General features: G+C 40.8%; 1 protein-coding gene across 2 annotated transcripts in view; it reads left to right on the top strand.

Annotated features, from left to right (window-relative positions):
* Positions 1 to 864: 864 nt before the first annotated feature.
* Positions 865 to 15037, top strand: part of LOC138965959 (A disintegrin and metalloproteinase with thrombospondin motifs adt-1-like) — a 29564-nt gene continuing 15391 nt past the window's right edge. For both annotated transcript variants that reach the window (XM_070338054.1, XM_070338046.1), the window contains exons 1-5: positions 865 to 1082; positions 1889 to 2352; positions 10047 to 10160; positions 10863 to 11039; positions 13003 to 13182. In XM_070338054.1, coding sequence (XP_070194155.1) covers positions 2130 to 2352; positions 10047 to 10160; positions 10863 to 11039; positions 13003 to 13182 — 694 coding nt within the window. In that variant the 5' untranslated portion in view covers positions 865 to 1082; positions 1889 to 2129. The remainder of the gene's footprint in view (positions 1083 to 1888; positions 2353 to 10046; positions 10161 to 10862; positions 11040 to 13002; positions 13183 to 15037) is intronic.

Genomic DNA, 15037 nt, shown 5'->3' with positions numbered 1-15037 from the left:
ACCTCTTCTTAGACTTCTACTCTTTCTTTCCCTCTCCTCTCCAAACACTATCCACCTTGGGAACATACAGGTATGCCCTCTTGTGTACTCATTCACTCATGCATTCACATTTACCTGCTAAGAACTAGACGAGAAATGCATGCATGCGCTGAATATCAATTAAAACGTGGCCCCAACTCAACCATCCGGACGTACCCTTTTCTTTGAAGTCATGCCCTTAATTTTCATGTATCGGTACACATGTTTATGCATCTGGATCTACCTCCTCGACAATAGAAACGAAAAATCTTCCTCTAACACCATTGGTCTACGTTCATCCTGTATCTGCCCGTGAAACCCCCATCGTTTGCTTGAGCCTTTTTGACAACAGAAACTCAGAATGTTCCTCTGATCTACGTCCATCCTGTAAATACCCGAGTGAACCTCACCCCCCCCCCCCCACCCCCTAACCCTTCTGCCGTCGTCCACACCCTCAGTTCGCTCGTACCGTTTTGGTAAGTGAATCGCACACTTATGCACTCACTCTCATCTGTCTTGTCTTGTCTATTTGTTTTGTTTTTTTTGGTTCCCCAGTCTAAGAAACTACTTGGGACATGATGTGGCGATTCGCTTAGGAAAGCTGTGATCTACCCTTCCTTTCTATACGTTGCGGGGTGGGTAGGCGGGTACACAACCTACTATAGCTAAGCTTACCCCCTCCCGTCTTTTCCTCACTTCGTCAACCAAACCCGACAATGTTCATCTACCCCTCTTTCAACACCGTCGATCGTCACCAAAACCTACCCCTTGCCCACCCGAACCCAGACACCCACCTACCTACCTTACCTACCCGTGTCTACCCGGCGGAGGCTGGGTGAGAGAAAGGAGATGCATACATACAAAGACACATGCAAGTGTGAAGCCTTGTCAGGCTGGGTCCAGCAGGCAACCCTAGTGCACCCCTCTCTCCTCGCTCTCTCTTTCTGTGCAAGGGACTGCTGCTGGTAGTAACCGTGTCGGATTACTTCTTTGACAAAAACAAGAAGTTTTCCAAGGAAGCTTTTTTTGGATACCGCTTTTCGTTTAATCTGCCACGGGAGAGAGTAAGTTTGGTCACTTGATTTTCAAGCAATTAAGCTAATTTGGTGACTTTTTGTTTAAAAAGATTAAATAACGTTGTGTTTATTATTGTAAAATAATCTAAACAACGAAGTGACTGTGGTAAGATGAACAAAGTTTTTAAAAAAAAAAATTTTAAAAGGATTACTGTACTCACCGATACAAAGACGGTGAGTGTCGTCTTGTGTCGTCTTTGTTATCGGTGAGTACAGTAATCCTTTGTTTTCTAACATTGTAAAATAAGTTTGGAGTTGTGAATTTGGTGTTTTTTTCCGGAGGCATTCATTTAATAAAAGGAGAGGTATGGAGTTGGCTTTCTTCTTGTGTGAGATCTTGCATGGATGGCGTGTCTTTGTATTACTACCTATCTCTGTATGTTTATTATGTCTCAGCTATTGCAGTTGTTCTGCAAGAAAATGAAGCAATCGGAGTATTTTTTTTAGCGACTGTCGAAAATGATATGGTTTTGATTTCCTAAGAATCTACGTCATAAATACTATGCGAAGGAGCAAGAGCCAGGATGCCCTTGCTAACATATATAAGTTGCACTTCACTGGACAGGGCGAGTGTTTAATTCTTAAATAACAAAACCAATGAAGACAAAGAGAGATATTGATGAACATCAGAGATAAGAGGTAAGGATAAAGAGGAGAGGAAAATACCCGCTTTCTTTCAAAATTTCTTTCTGACTTTCTTTTTTCAAACATACTTACAAGTTTTGTTCGCTTCAGAACCTTTGTCCGTGAAATATTCTTCGATTTCATTAACACTAAAATCTCATTACTTACAGGTTTGCAACTGGGATGCACGGATTTTAAAACAACCAAGAAAAAAGACCCAGCACCAAAAACAGGCCACAGCTAAATAAACTTTTAGCAAACGGCGACTAAACTGGATTCTACCATCGACTTCAAAACTTAACTTTAGAATGGATCAGAAGCGTTGATCTTTCTTCATAACAAAACCAACAAACGTAAAAGGCTTCAAGAAAAACCTGCAACTAGAGGACAGTCTACCAACAAATCCACACCATGAATAAATCGCAACTTCTGTTGGCTTGCTTGTCTCTCTTGTACCTGACACTCTCCACAAAAGGAACAGTGAACGCTCAAGATAATCCTGCGCACGAGTTGTATGAAAAATATGGCAGCATCGCAGGTTACATCATCTTCCACTTCTACAGTTACTTCAATTACCCGACCCGCCTGGAGAATAGGCTCAAAGCCATGCAGTCAACAGGAGAACTGGCAAACCGTAAGTTGGTTTTCTTTTATTTATTTCTTAATTTAAATTGCTTGATGGCGTATTTCCCGCTGGAATAAGAAATATCCACCTGGAAACGGACGGACATAAATGTGCATACACAATTAATTTGATATATACCTGGACGTATGCAAAGCGTTATGAGAGCCCTCTCTGTGATACCACACCTTTTACCTTCCCCTCTTAACCGATGCCCATCCCTATCCAACGTTTGTATTTCACTTTCTCTTTTGCACTTTCTGTTGTAGGAGACACTCGCAAATTGTAAGGCCTACGAGTATGAAGCATATGGATTGGCATTCCGTTTTCAGCTTCAAGTATTTCAGTCAAAAATGGTAGTAATAAAACTGGTACCATTGTTTCAAGCTCCAAGACTGGGATAATTTTTCATCCAGTGGACTGCTTCAGACGCAGAACATATGAGGTTACTCGCAGAAGTGATTAAAACCAACGGAACTCGACAAGTCACAAATAGCCTCCAAACGGTATCGCAGTGCCTAGTTAGAGGAGACTGGTTTTTTTTTCCTGTACCCACATTTACTTACTTGTAAAACTTTCCCCGATATTTTTTTCATAAATAAGTTTGGTCGTGTATGGCATTATTCCATTCCACCAAGGCGTGAAAGTCTTGACTGATTTACCAGACGAACGAGCATTGACGTGTAAATCCGTGTCGGTGTATATGCCCGCATGCACGGAGAGCATAATTAAATAGACGGGTATGTGAAAAGTAAGACAAAATGTACGGCATGTTGACACAAACAGAAAGAGGGTCAAGCATGGTACAGAGACAACTCAAGTAGACACGTTTCTGACCCTCTCAGCTGGTCGTGTTCATCTTGTCAAACAACTTTGCTAGGTGTGCTTTTGCAGTGCTTGATGGCATGGGCATTCGAACCTGACGCGCACAGAAAAGGGCGAACAATTGTTCTTAAAAGCTGTGGACTCTATGTAAACGTATATGCTGGACGTAAGAAGGAATATGAAAATCGACATCCGCAAATGTTTTTCAAGTAACCGACATTGCAGGTACCAGCTTGAAAGCAGGTTCAAACACTGCGTGCATAATTTACTCACATCCTTAAACTACGAGTTCAACAAATGATTCGCTGATGCTTGGAAATGCAAAACCACAAGCTCAAAACTCTTGAAATGTATGACGTTCTTGTCAATATTACTACTTACCATCGACATTCACGTAAATGGAATAACCCAGATGAATTCGGGTGGTCCTGTTACAAAAACAATATTAGGCAAGAAAGGCGGAGGGGAGCGTGCTTATTGCAGAAATGAAGTGTTGACATAGGAATAAATGAGCTAAGTCGTGTAATTTGAAGTAGCCCTTGTCTACAACTTTTTCCAGTGTGTCCTCCCTCAATTTGCAATTTAACTTTGGTGTTATAACCCCTCCCTCCCCCCTCCCCCCAAAAAAAAATCGTGAACTGATTTTCTTTTCCCCGATTTGCGATTCAGTCTTTTTTTTTTAATTTTCCAAAACAGAAAATTTAATTAAGCACTAGAAACCGTTGTTTAAAGCAAGTGTTGCGTTGTGACCTGGGAGGTTAGATTCGATGTTCGTATTCAGTGTGATTACGTTTGGTTTTGTTCTCTTTTTACTCCTAGTCCTCTGACGTATTCTTTTCTACATTGAAAAAGATTGGACACAGACGTGTTGACGGCTTTCGTGTGTTTGTTTATCTCACTGCAACTGTTTGCGATGATAATGATTCCGTTGGCCCCAATCTCGTTAGTAATTAACTTCTTCTACTCTTCACCCCCGCATTCTTTGTACATAATGTACATGCTCTTACCACTTGGGTTAGGCCAAAAAAAAAAATAGGTCTGTTTACGGTAACCCGACCGACCCTATTTTTTTGCGCGACCCTAGACTTTTTTTGGCATTTGGGGAAAAAAAAAATTCTTGTTTTTTTTGCAAAATAACGTAAAAATATGGTTTTTTGGAGAAAAAAAAAAAAAAAAAAAAAAACATCCCGACCTACCGACCCTATTTTTTGGGCCTATGTTACCGTAAACAGACATTTTTTTTTTTTGGCCTTAAGAGAGGGTTGAACATGTTTGGGAGCAATAAAACAAAATCGGGAAGAGAGTTGTGTGGGCTAAAAGTTCGCATATATTTCATTAAAAACAAATTGGGTTGTGCGTCGCAAGGCTAACAGTTTTTTTTCTTCTTAGAACATAATATATGTGCGACTTCTTTGTGTATCCTTCTGTTTTCTTTTTTTTTCCAATTGACAATAGACACGAAAACTATGCTTGTTACTTGCATCGTTGAATCATTTCATTTCCTCTGTGTCTTCGTTCACATATTTTTGATGTGGGAAGCTCTTGATTAGTAACTTCACAAAGAAATTAAAAAATCATAATCAAACGATCTCTCGCAAGCTTCGTTTGAAAATAAAAGAAGTGTGACATTCGTGATAACTGAACACACACAATCACACACGGATACATGTATATATAGACCCTACCGGTCCCAGTTTCAAGCACAGTTTGTGTTGCCCGAGTTAGGAAAGCACTCGGGCTCAAGTAGGCAGCCCACAACTCAGACTGGGCAAACATCAGATTGAAAGAAACTGGTGGTTCTTAATAGTTGCTATGGAGCTCTCGCTTTATGAGGCGAGAGCAGAGTAAAACGCATACACACGTCTTGGTATTGTGAGAGAACATCCTCGCCAAACCTCGACATTTTCAAACCCCCGACGTGACAGCTTATTAAGGGCGTTGACCAGATTTTCGTCTCATGCACTCGGGGGTGAGGGGAGGGGGAGTAGTGAAGTTTAAAACGTGTTTGACGTAGTTTAAGGTGTTATACAAATAATATTACGTGGGATATTTGTGTCTTCCTTGAATCTGTCCTAAGAGCTGGTCTGGTCGTCTCGTTCAATAGAATCCGGCTTCTACCCTTATGAACGACGGAGTTGGTCGTTAATGTTTCTTCTTCTTCTGCGTTCGTGGGCTGAAACTCCCACGTACACTCGTGTTTTTTGCACGAGTGGAATTTTACGTGTATGACTGTTTTTTACTCCGCCATTTAGGCAGCCATACGCCGTTTTCGGAGGAAGTCGTTAATGTTGACGTCTAGTAAATTGTCATTAATGGTAGGTCGGGTTTTGATGGCAAAATAAAAACTGAATGTTGGGATTCAACGAGGACAAAGTGCAGAGGAGTGTATTAAGTGACACGAGGTGGACAACGCAGTTGATATCAACATGTTTTCTTTTTGTGTTGAACAACCGCTTATCCCTTTCTATATCTCTCTGCCCCCCCCCTCTCTCTCTCTCTCTCTCTCTCTCTCTCTCTCTCTCTCTCTCTCTCTCTCTCTCTCTCTCTCTCTCTCTCTCTCTCTCTCTGTCTGACCCACGCCCCCTCTCTATCTCTCATTGGAAATTACAGGCAAAGAAAGAGAAAACTCTTTCAATATGAATAGTGTTCACCTCATGACAGAGACAAATGACACAAATGAAAAAAAGTGAAGTTGATGCGTACAAAATATAAGATCAAGAGGTAACCTGCAATTTACGTAATAATTAAAAGAGAGAGAAAAGCCAGAGAAATTGAAGGAGTTACACATGAACTCTAATAACACGATATAACCTTCTCTCTTAGAGGGTTTTTAAACAAGCGCTTATTCGAAACTGTAGTCTATATGTCGCCTCTCGACGTGCTACCTGTGTCCACATGTTCTGCACATTATGCCTATCGCATCCCCAACTTTGCTAATGACGTACATCATCGTACATGTGCATCGTCATGATCAGGTGAAAGTTGTAAAATGTATTACCAAAGATGTGAACCTTTGACGGTATAGAAATAAAGTAAGACGAAAAAAGTAAGCGGAGAGACTTGGGGAAAGTGACTCAGAGACGGGTATTCCTTTGATGGCATATCAATATTTGTAAAAAAAAAAAAAAAATAAATAAAAAAAAAAGGTCGACATTTCTTGCCAATAGATATTATGCAGATTAATACATTTCTCATACAAAGTGTTGTAGACGAAGAAAATATTGATCCTTTCGTTCTGTCGTAATTGTGTGAATAAGCCCAGTCCCACTTTTTCATCAGCTGAAGCGACCTACACTATTTGCAATTTCAGATCCGCGATGGCTAAATAACAAGTTGCCCTTGCAAATTCCTTTCCCTGCGCTTCTTTGGTCATTAACAACCCCCACACCCAACTCCACATTATAAGACTGCAAAAGAATGTCCGAACGAAACCTTGAAATACTTAAGGCGACAAGGGCAGGGACATGGTGCTGTTGCAAATTATTCCTTACACGCACATGGATAAGTGTGTGACCTCCACTCTCTTCTCCCCCCCCCCCCCCCCTCCTTGTCTGGTGTATGCACTCAATCAACGTGCTTTGAACGTCATTTCTGAAGTTCTTTTGTCATTTTCATAAAGTGTGTTATTGTTAAAGTACTTAAGATGTAGTATTAACCATACATGTCCCAAATTGGCCACTGCTGCCCATGAAGACGTTAAATCCGGATTCTATCGTACTTGTATTCAAGATGACCCATCGGCTCCAGCAGATGTGTCTCTCGTTTCAAGAAAACTTTGTTTTTAGCACATGCTAAATAGGACGTCTAAAGCTTTTGGTTGTGGAACCACACACACAAATGCAGAATGGCATAATGTTGGTTTGCGGAACGTATAATATGGATACAATATCTCTTGCCTTCACCAAAATCAATGCATGCATCTTAACTGGGCAAAGAAAGAAAGAAGAAGAAAAAATGAAAATGGTGGGGAGAGGGAGAAAACAAAAACAAAACCAAGTTGAGTTAGAATATCCAAGGCCTTGCAAGAATATCCGAAGGTAATACCTTGTCTCTCCATGGATGTGACAGTGTTTTTCTTAGGTACAGGACCCACTTGAAAAAGTGACCTTAATGAACCTTGCTGACCACTACCTCCCGCTCTCCTTCCCCCCTCTCTCTCTCTCTCTCTCTCTCTCTCTCTCTCTCTCTCTCTCTCTCTCTCTCTCTCTCGTGTGTGCGTGTGTGGTGCGGTCTATTTGCTGACAAACTCATTATCTTTCAACTGCTCTCGGTTTTCTGAAGTAGATGTGAAATGACATGCTGAAGATGCAGTTTGACATTTGTGTACATGTGTTTCGGGTCTGGATTGAATCAGGAGTTCTCAGTTTCATGATGATCAACAGCAACCCAAGCATGTTTTTAAAGACTAACAACCGTTTCTGAAGCAAATAATTACAAGCACATTAATTGTAAAATAGTTGTACATGTGATAAAGTTGTCGCACCAAATGTTTGCTTGGTTGCATGAATGCTTGTGTAAGATATGTCGTTTCCTGGGTTTCAATAGTTGTTACACTGCCGGTATAGGGGTGTGTATAGGTTTCGGTCGATGTGTTTGTTTGTGTGTTTGTGTGTTTGTGTGTTTGTGTTCGCATATAGATCTCAAGAATGAACAGACCGATCGTCACCAAACTTGGTGAACAGGTTCTATACATTCCTAAGACGGTCCTTACAAAAATTGGGACCAGTCAAACACACGGTTAGGGAGTTATTGGTGGATTAAGATTCTACAAGGACTTATAGAGAAACATATTCATGGTCAAAGGGAAATAACCTTCTCAGTTGGTGGCAGTGAGAATGGAGAGTGGATCTCATTTGAGGAGAGTGGATCTCATTTCAATTGTAATAAGTGCACATAAGACACTCGCACAAAGTTAGTGCATATTGTTAACAGAGGAAAAGTCACTACATTGCGCATAAATCGATACATAATTAATAAGTCGAAAAACAACAAAAGAACATGAGAGAGGTTATGGGGAAAGATTTTCAGGCAGCATGTCACATGACAGTGTCTAATAAATGTTATGAGTGAAATATAGAGGCTCAGTTACGGAACCTGCCCGTCTGTCTAATATAGTCCTGTACAGTTATGAATATGGTCTGGTCGACATTTCGTGGATATTGCGGGATGCCTTTCAATAATATTTCGATATACTTATAATCATTTGTCAAATTATCAATGGACAATAATCTTATATCTCTATACATGGGACAATGCAATAAGTAATGTTTAGCAGTCTCGCTGGGATAACCGCACTCGCATTGAGGGCAATCCTTAAGGTGCCGCTTACATAAATCAAAATTCAAATCACTCATACCAATACGCAATCTACAATTCTTTAAGCTTTCAACAAAGGGAGCTCAACTTGTTTTGCCTAGTGTACCCGAACGAGAAAACCCATTGCCAGCAATAGCTGCCTTGACCGTTTTGGTGTTTGCACGCTAAAACTCTGCCGGACATTCCTGACATAATTTCCTCGACCCTACCTCATTTGTTCTTTGTCACGTTAACCACACAAGCACGGACCGGCACGGTTGGCCTAGTGGTAAGGCGTCCGCCCCGTCATCGGGAGGTCGTGGTTCGAACCCCGGCCGGGTCATACCTACAGAGATCTCTGTGGTCATACCTAAGACTTTAAAATTGGCAATCTAGTGGCTGCTCCGCAAGGCGTCTGGCATTATGGGGTTAGTGCTAGGACTGGTTGGTCCGGTGTCAGAATAATGTGACTGGGTGAGACATGAAGCCTGTGCTGCGATTTCTGTCTTGTGTGTGGCGCACGTTATATGTCAAAGCAGCACCGCCATGATATGGCCCTTCGTGGTCGGCTGAGCGTTAAGCAAACAAACAAACAAACACAAGCACGGGAGACGAATGTTTTAGTATTACCATTGTTTTCATTGAACAGTTGACAGTATTCAGCGATGTCGTTTGGCGACGGTTGTTGGCGAAAATCCCCGAAACTTATTTCGAATCGGCGAAAACTTTGCCATCATTGCGCGAAAATTGTCGAAGCTTTTCTTGGTGGGGAAAGCGACATCAGAAACTATCTGAAACTTACATAAAATTGCCGAAAATTGTTTGGCAACTTTGGCAAATTCCCCTGGTATTTAACAACTCCCTGGTATTTGTAAGATAAATAGTTCTTTTCTTTTCTTTATTTGGTGTTTAACGTCGTTTTCAACCACGAAGGTTATATCGCGACAGAGATAAATAGTGCTGATATTTATTAGGATTATACATTTTGAAAAAATTGGGTCGCAAAAAAGAGTGAATATTAACTTGAAGGTCAAATTAATTGATTTTATCAGGAGAAATTCTGAGAAAACCAGGTTCTAGACGGAAGGCGGTCTTAAAATGCAGAATTATAAGCCGGCGATTTCACTTTGACAGCGTTGATAGCTCATCGAGTCTAAGCTGCTTATCTTATGTAGCCTATCTCTGATGTTACAATCTTCTTATTTTCGAAGTTTTGTTCTAGCTAATGAAGCTGCGTTTATTTACTTATACCTTTATTCCATCATCCACTTTCTCCAACAAAAACCATAGCAAGTTTGTCCATGTTAAGTTCTAGCATTCCTAGGTTTGTTTTTTGTTTTTTTGTTTTTTCTGTTGTGCATTTTTAAATATCGTGTTTTTGCCAAGTCTGCTCAATACCTCCATGCATTCATAATGGCTAACTAAAATAGGTGATGATACGAGGCTTTTTGTTTTAAACTCTTATCCGCGTCAGTCTGGGTTCCTTCATTTTGGGAGTTTCTTTCCTTCTTCACTTCTTTCGTTCTTTTGGTTTGTGTTTTATGTGCACCAGCAAAGTTACTGATTTATTGCTTTTTGTGTTTCAGTTTGCCGTTATCTCCCAAATGACGTATCAAGCTGTGCCAAGTCCATATCCAGCAGTGATACCAGAGAAACCATGTTCATTGTGGCTTATCTAAACACGGAATGTTGCAATGCAGGTGAGTTAATTACAAAATCATCATCCTTTTTCCAAGAAAATGAATTTGCACACACCACACGCACAAGAATCCAAAATCAAAAAGACAGCCAACGTTCCAAAATTCAGAATAAAAAAACAAAAAAGATATCTTACTGGAACGTTATATTCATAACAAAACAAAACATTACGTTCACTGATCTTCGGCCCAGCAGTCTTTTAATTGGACAGACAAACAAACGCTTATGATACAGAAAAGAAACTTACCTGACAAATTAACAAGAAGCTCGCTCGGAAGACACAAGCACAGGAAAATCGTCAATACCAAGCCTTATCTTGACTTTGCACGAGTATTCATACAGACTTCTGGTAGCAATGTAGATTATATGTCGTACAGTGTTTAATTTGTCTTTATCGTTTTTTTTCTTGGTTTTTCAAACTTTTGATTAATTGATGCATTAGTTTTTTGCTTGTTAGAATAGATACTAAAGATGCTCAAAGCGTTAGGAGTTCTCTTTTGCTAGTCGGTTCAGTATTTCGTTCATTACTTTGCTTCATTTTATTGATTCTTTATCATGTATATTACTAATTTATCCTCGGTGGGTTTTTTCCAAGCATCCTTTTCTATTTTGCGCATATTCTGCAATTTAGAATTATCCTACTGTATTTTATAAAGTTTACGTGTATTGTTATTCCATTCAATGCTATAATGTGAATATCTCAGGTCAGCAGGTGAACGGGAACTGGGGCACCTGGACAGGGTATAGCGCGTGCAGTGTCTCGTGCGGAACGGGCTTCCTGACACGTACCCGTCAGTGCAACAATCCACCGGCCTCCAATGGAGGGTCGCAGTGCTTCGGGAGCAGCAACCAGACACAGACTTGTACCGGGCCATCATGTCGTGAGTGCACATTTTTCTCTCTCTTCTTTTTGAACTCGTTTGGAGGACTTGGGGGAGGTAGTTTAAGCTACGATTTGGGCTACGTTTTACGGTTTATTCATCCAGAGTGGCATAGCGGTTAGAGCGCTTGCCCCTCATGCTGGGGTTCGTGGGTTCCATGCCCACCCCGGGAATACAAATATCCGATTTTTTCCGAGCACCCTCAAGTCCACCCTGCTGGAAATGGGTACGCGATCCTATTCAGGGACGGGCAAGGCAAAGGCAGATAGGGAGAGGAGTGGGCACCGCCCTCATGAAGCTGGTCCGAGAGTAGTTGAGATGGTAAAACCCTGAATTAATATGAATATTTGTTTAGTTCTTTCGGAAAAGTTACGTAATACGACACGCTAAGTATACACATTCGCAAAAAGCACCACACATTTAGGTCAGCCTATTGGTCATAACTTCTGAAATTTCCAAAGCAAATCATTGAGAACTTGAGCAGATATGGCTCTTTGAGTGGAGGACCCCCTCAAAAATGGCCGCAAAACGTGCATTGTTTGGCATTTGAAACGGTTGACACCTACCGCCTTTGACAAAAGGCTACAAAAAGACTAAAGAAGTCAGGTGCATAACACAAAATGTTCTGAACAGGAAATTGAACGGCCTTGTCAATGGTTGTCAGAAGTGTTTGGTTTGTGCATATTCTGATTTTTTGCAGATTTTAAAATACGGGGCTATGGTTTTTGTCAGGTCGATTTTAGGGGTGACCTTGTTTAACAGGATGTGACAGGATGCCTATACACAGTACCATCAATCGGACAAATGATATGTACAGCTGAAATAATTACCTTTTCGAGCATATAAAGTTCAACCAAAATAAATTGGGTTTTGATGCTTTTCTTAGCGTGCGAAAATTGTTGCAATAATTTTTTGGCCAACTTTAGATGATGTGTTTTCAGGGCGCTCCATGGCTTCTGTATTAGCCAATCTCTTCACCAACCTGGGGAGAAGAAATTAAAATCCAGGTGAAGTTTAACGCTAATTCAGTCCCTTCAAGTTCCTGTCGATGTCAAACTTTTTCGACCCCTCTGATTGGTCAAAACCTTGTCGCGTTTGTGATTTGAAGCAGAAGAAATCGAACAAGCACTATGTTATGTATACGTTCTCATCGGGACGCGGTCGTCGCCACGCTTTGAAAGATAATGTTAACACGTGAAGCATATGTGGCTAGGGTTTCAGCGTAAACATGGCGAGACTTTTTACGAATGGACGTCTTTCGAAAATAACTCCGTCGGGTTTGTATGGGTTGTGAAAGAGTGAATACCCTTGTTGCTTTTCTTCTGACAAATAACTTCACACACGCTCCTGTCCAAGTTTTTCCGACACACCCTTCGCTAGTGATCGCCATGATTGGCCCCTCCAATCTTTGTCCGAATAAAAAGCAAGGGCATTCACTCTTTTGCAACCAGTACAAACCCGACTAAATTATTTTCGTAAGTTCGTCTTTTTGTGCGGATAGACCGATTGCTGGAATGGATGGATTTTAGCACTTGTTACAAGTACCTTGTCCGGACAAAATCAATGGGTTGTAATAAATAGGTATAGGCAGGATGGATGCGTTTTAGCACACGTTTCGCTGGCAATGTGTTGTGCAATATGGCATGAAAATCTGTTTAGATTTGTTGTTAAAAATTACAGCTGTGTATTCCATGTTTATTATCTTTTACGAAGTAATTATAGTTAGATAGTCTTTTATGTTTTTTATTTGTTCGACCTTCTTAGGATTATGGAGTTTTATGCACTGCCTTTTATAGTTAACTAAATTTTTGTATTTGAAATAGTCTACACATACAAACACACACACACACACACACACACACACACACACACACACACACACACACACACACACACTAAAAGAAACAATTTGAAAGTTTTGTCAAATATAAGCAAACAAAACTCACTGCTTATTGTTGCGCAGCTGGAGGGGCAGTGAATGGCAACTGGGGCAGCTGGAGCACCTGGGGAACGTGCAGCGCTACGTGTGGTGGTGGTTTCAGGATTCGAACCCGCGAGTGTGACAGTCCCCCGGCCTCCAACGGCGGGCTGTACTGTCAAGGGGCCGACACTGAACCCGGCCAGTGTAACACCGAGTCGTGCAGTGAGTGTCTAACGCTACAGGGGTAGGGTGGAACTGCTTCGTAACCCTATGACTGACACAAATGTGTGCATTATTGTTCTGACATTTTTAATTGTTGAATATTTTAGAGGAACTAGTTATGACGCCTGTATTTATTTCAAAGGGATTTTCTGTTTGTCTGTCTGTCTGTCTCTCTTTCTCTGTCTCTGTCTCTGTCTCTGTCTGTCTGTCTGTCTGTCTGTCTGTCTGTCTGTCTCTCTCTCTCTCTCTCTCTCTCTCTCTGTCTTTCTCTCTCTGTCTCTCTCCCTTTCTCTCTCCCTCTCTCTCTCTCTCTCTCTCTCTCTCTCTCTCTCTCTCTCTCTCTCTCTCTCTCTCTCTCTTTAACGTGCACAGGCCGGGCGGACAATTAGTAAGGCAACCCCAAATAATGATCTCATTGTGGTGAACCGTTAAGCATTGATAAGTGTCTGATTGGTAAATAATGTTTATTATCAGTTAACTATCCTACACGTTTCTTAATTGGTTGATTTGGGTGATTATCACTTGTCCATCAACAAGTATCTTATATAGAGATTAAGAATGTTCTATTTTTAACTCACATTGGGAATCCCGAGAGATTTTCTTTGTTTAGTGAGGCACTTACGGGGTCGATCGAGGCTTGCCGAGACCCCCTCAGTCCCCCACTAAACAAAGAAAGTCGCGAGGGATTCCCAACGTTAGTTACAATAGAACATTGTGTCATTTTGTTCACACTCTTTTTGCGGATAGGCATGTGTAGTTGTTTTTGGACTCAATCCTACCGTCTTTTTACATCTTATACAAGGCCTCAGAAAGTGTGTTCACTGTAATATGAAATTTTGATAAGGCCGCACTCGAGAGTAGTCTGATCATTCCACTGCATATTTCTCAGATTTTATTTTAATTTTTGCATTAACCACAATTTGGTTCACAATCTGAACAAACGGCACATCACTCTAACATGACTTTCTTTGAGAGAGAAAAATGCAATTTGCTTTCGAACGTGTGACGTCACCAATGTTAAGGTCGCTCTCTTCAGTGACACTGAACCGAATTTGTGTCGCGCGAAGTTTCTGTCTACTTCGCTGACGTTCACATCTGGTAAAATTATGCGGTGAACCTGAAGTGAAGTAAAAATAAACGATCTTGCAGCACATACATAAGATAAGGGGTAATCTTGAACTTTAGTGTGTTAAATTCATAGCTCAGAATTCAGTGGCATTCTTTACTTAATTTTGATACAAGTCCCCGTAAACAAGCCAAAGAACATTTGTCGTGAAATTAATTGACGGATTGAGGTCCAAACTTAAGCATAATTAATTAATTTTGTTGTTTGATCGACAAAAATGACTCCAAAAAGCTTTTTTTTCAACCAAGGGACATCATGTACACGACAGAGTTGCGTTCCCTGTCGTAATTCACGGATAATTCCGTCTTTGACGCATTTAAACGAAATGCAATCGTACACAAAGGTACAGTTCATTCCGTGACTTCAAAAGGGATCTAAAATACCTTGTTTTACTTACAAGGGCAGATAGCTATGAATTTAACACTAAAGTTCAAGATTACCAGATAAGGTATGATGAGGAATTCTCTTCATTGTGCAAAATCATCACTCGTCGCTGTCAGCTGGTTCCCACGACAGAAGTACAGACTACTACAGTGTGCAATTTGTTCGATGCAGACGAAAGAATTTTAGCGTTCAATGTTTTTCGGTGTGTATTTCAGTTGCAAACGGGCATACTGTACTGAGATATATCCTTTTCTCCAAGACTATGACAACGGTAACAGATGGTGTGAGAACATTCTCCTGTGGAGGAACTGAATATTTTGGTTTGAACCGGTGAAAAATCTCCTT

Source organism: Littorina saxatilis, linkage group LG1, assembly GCF_037325665.1.
Source record: "Littorina saxatilis isolate snail1 linkage group LG1, US_GU_Lsax_2.0, whole genome shotgun sequence".
Classification (NCBI taxonomy): domain Eukaryota; kingdom Metazoa; phylum Mollusca; class Gastropoda; order Littorinimorpha; family Littorinidae; genus Littorina; species Littorina saxatilis.
This window is presented reverse-complemented; position numbering and strand designations above follow the sequence as displayed.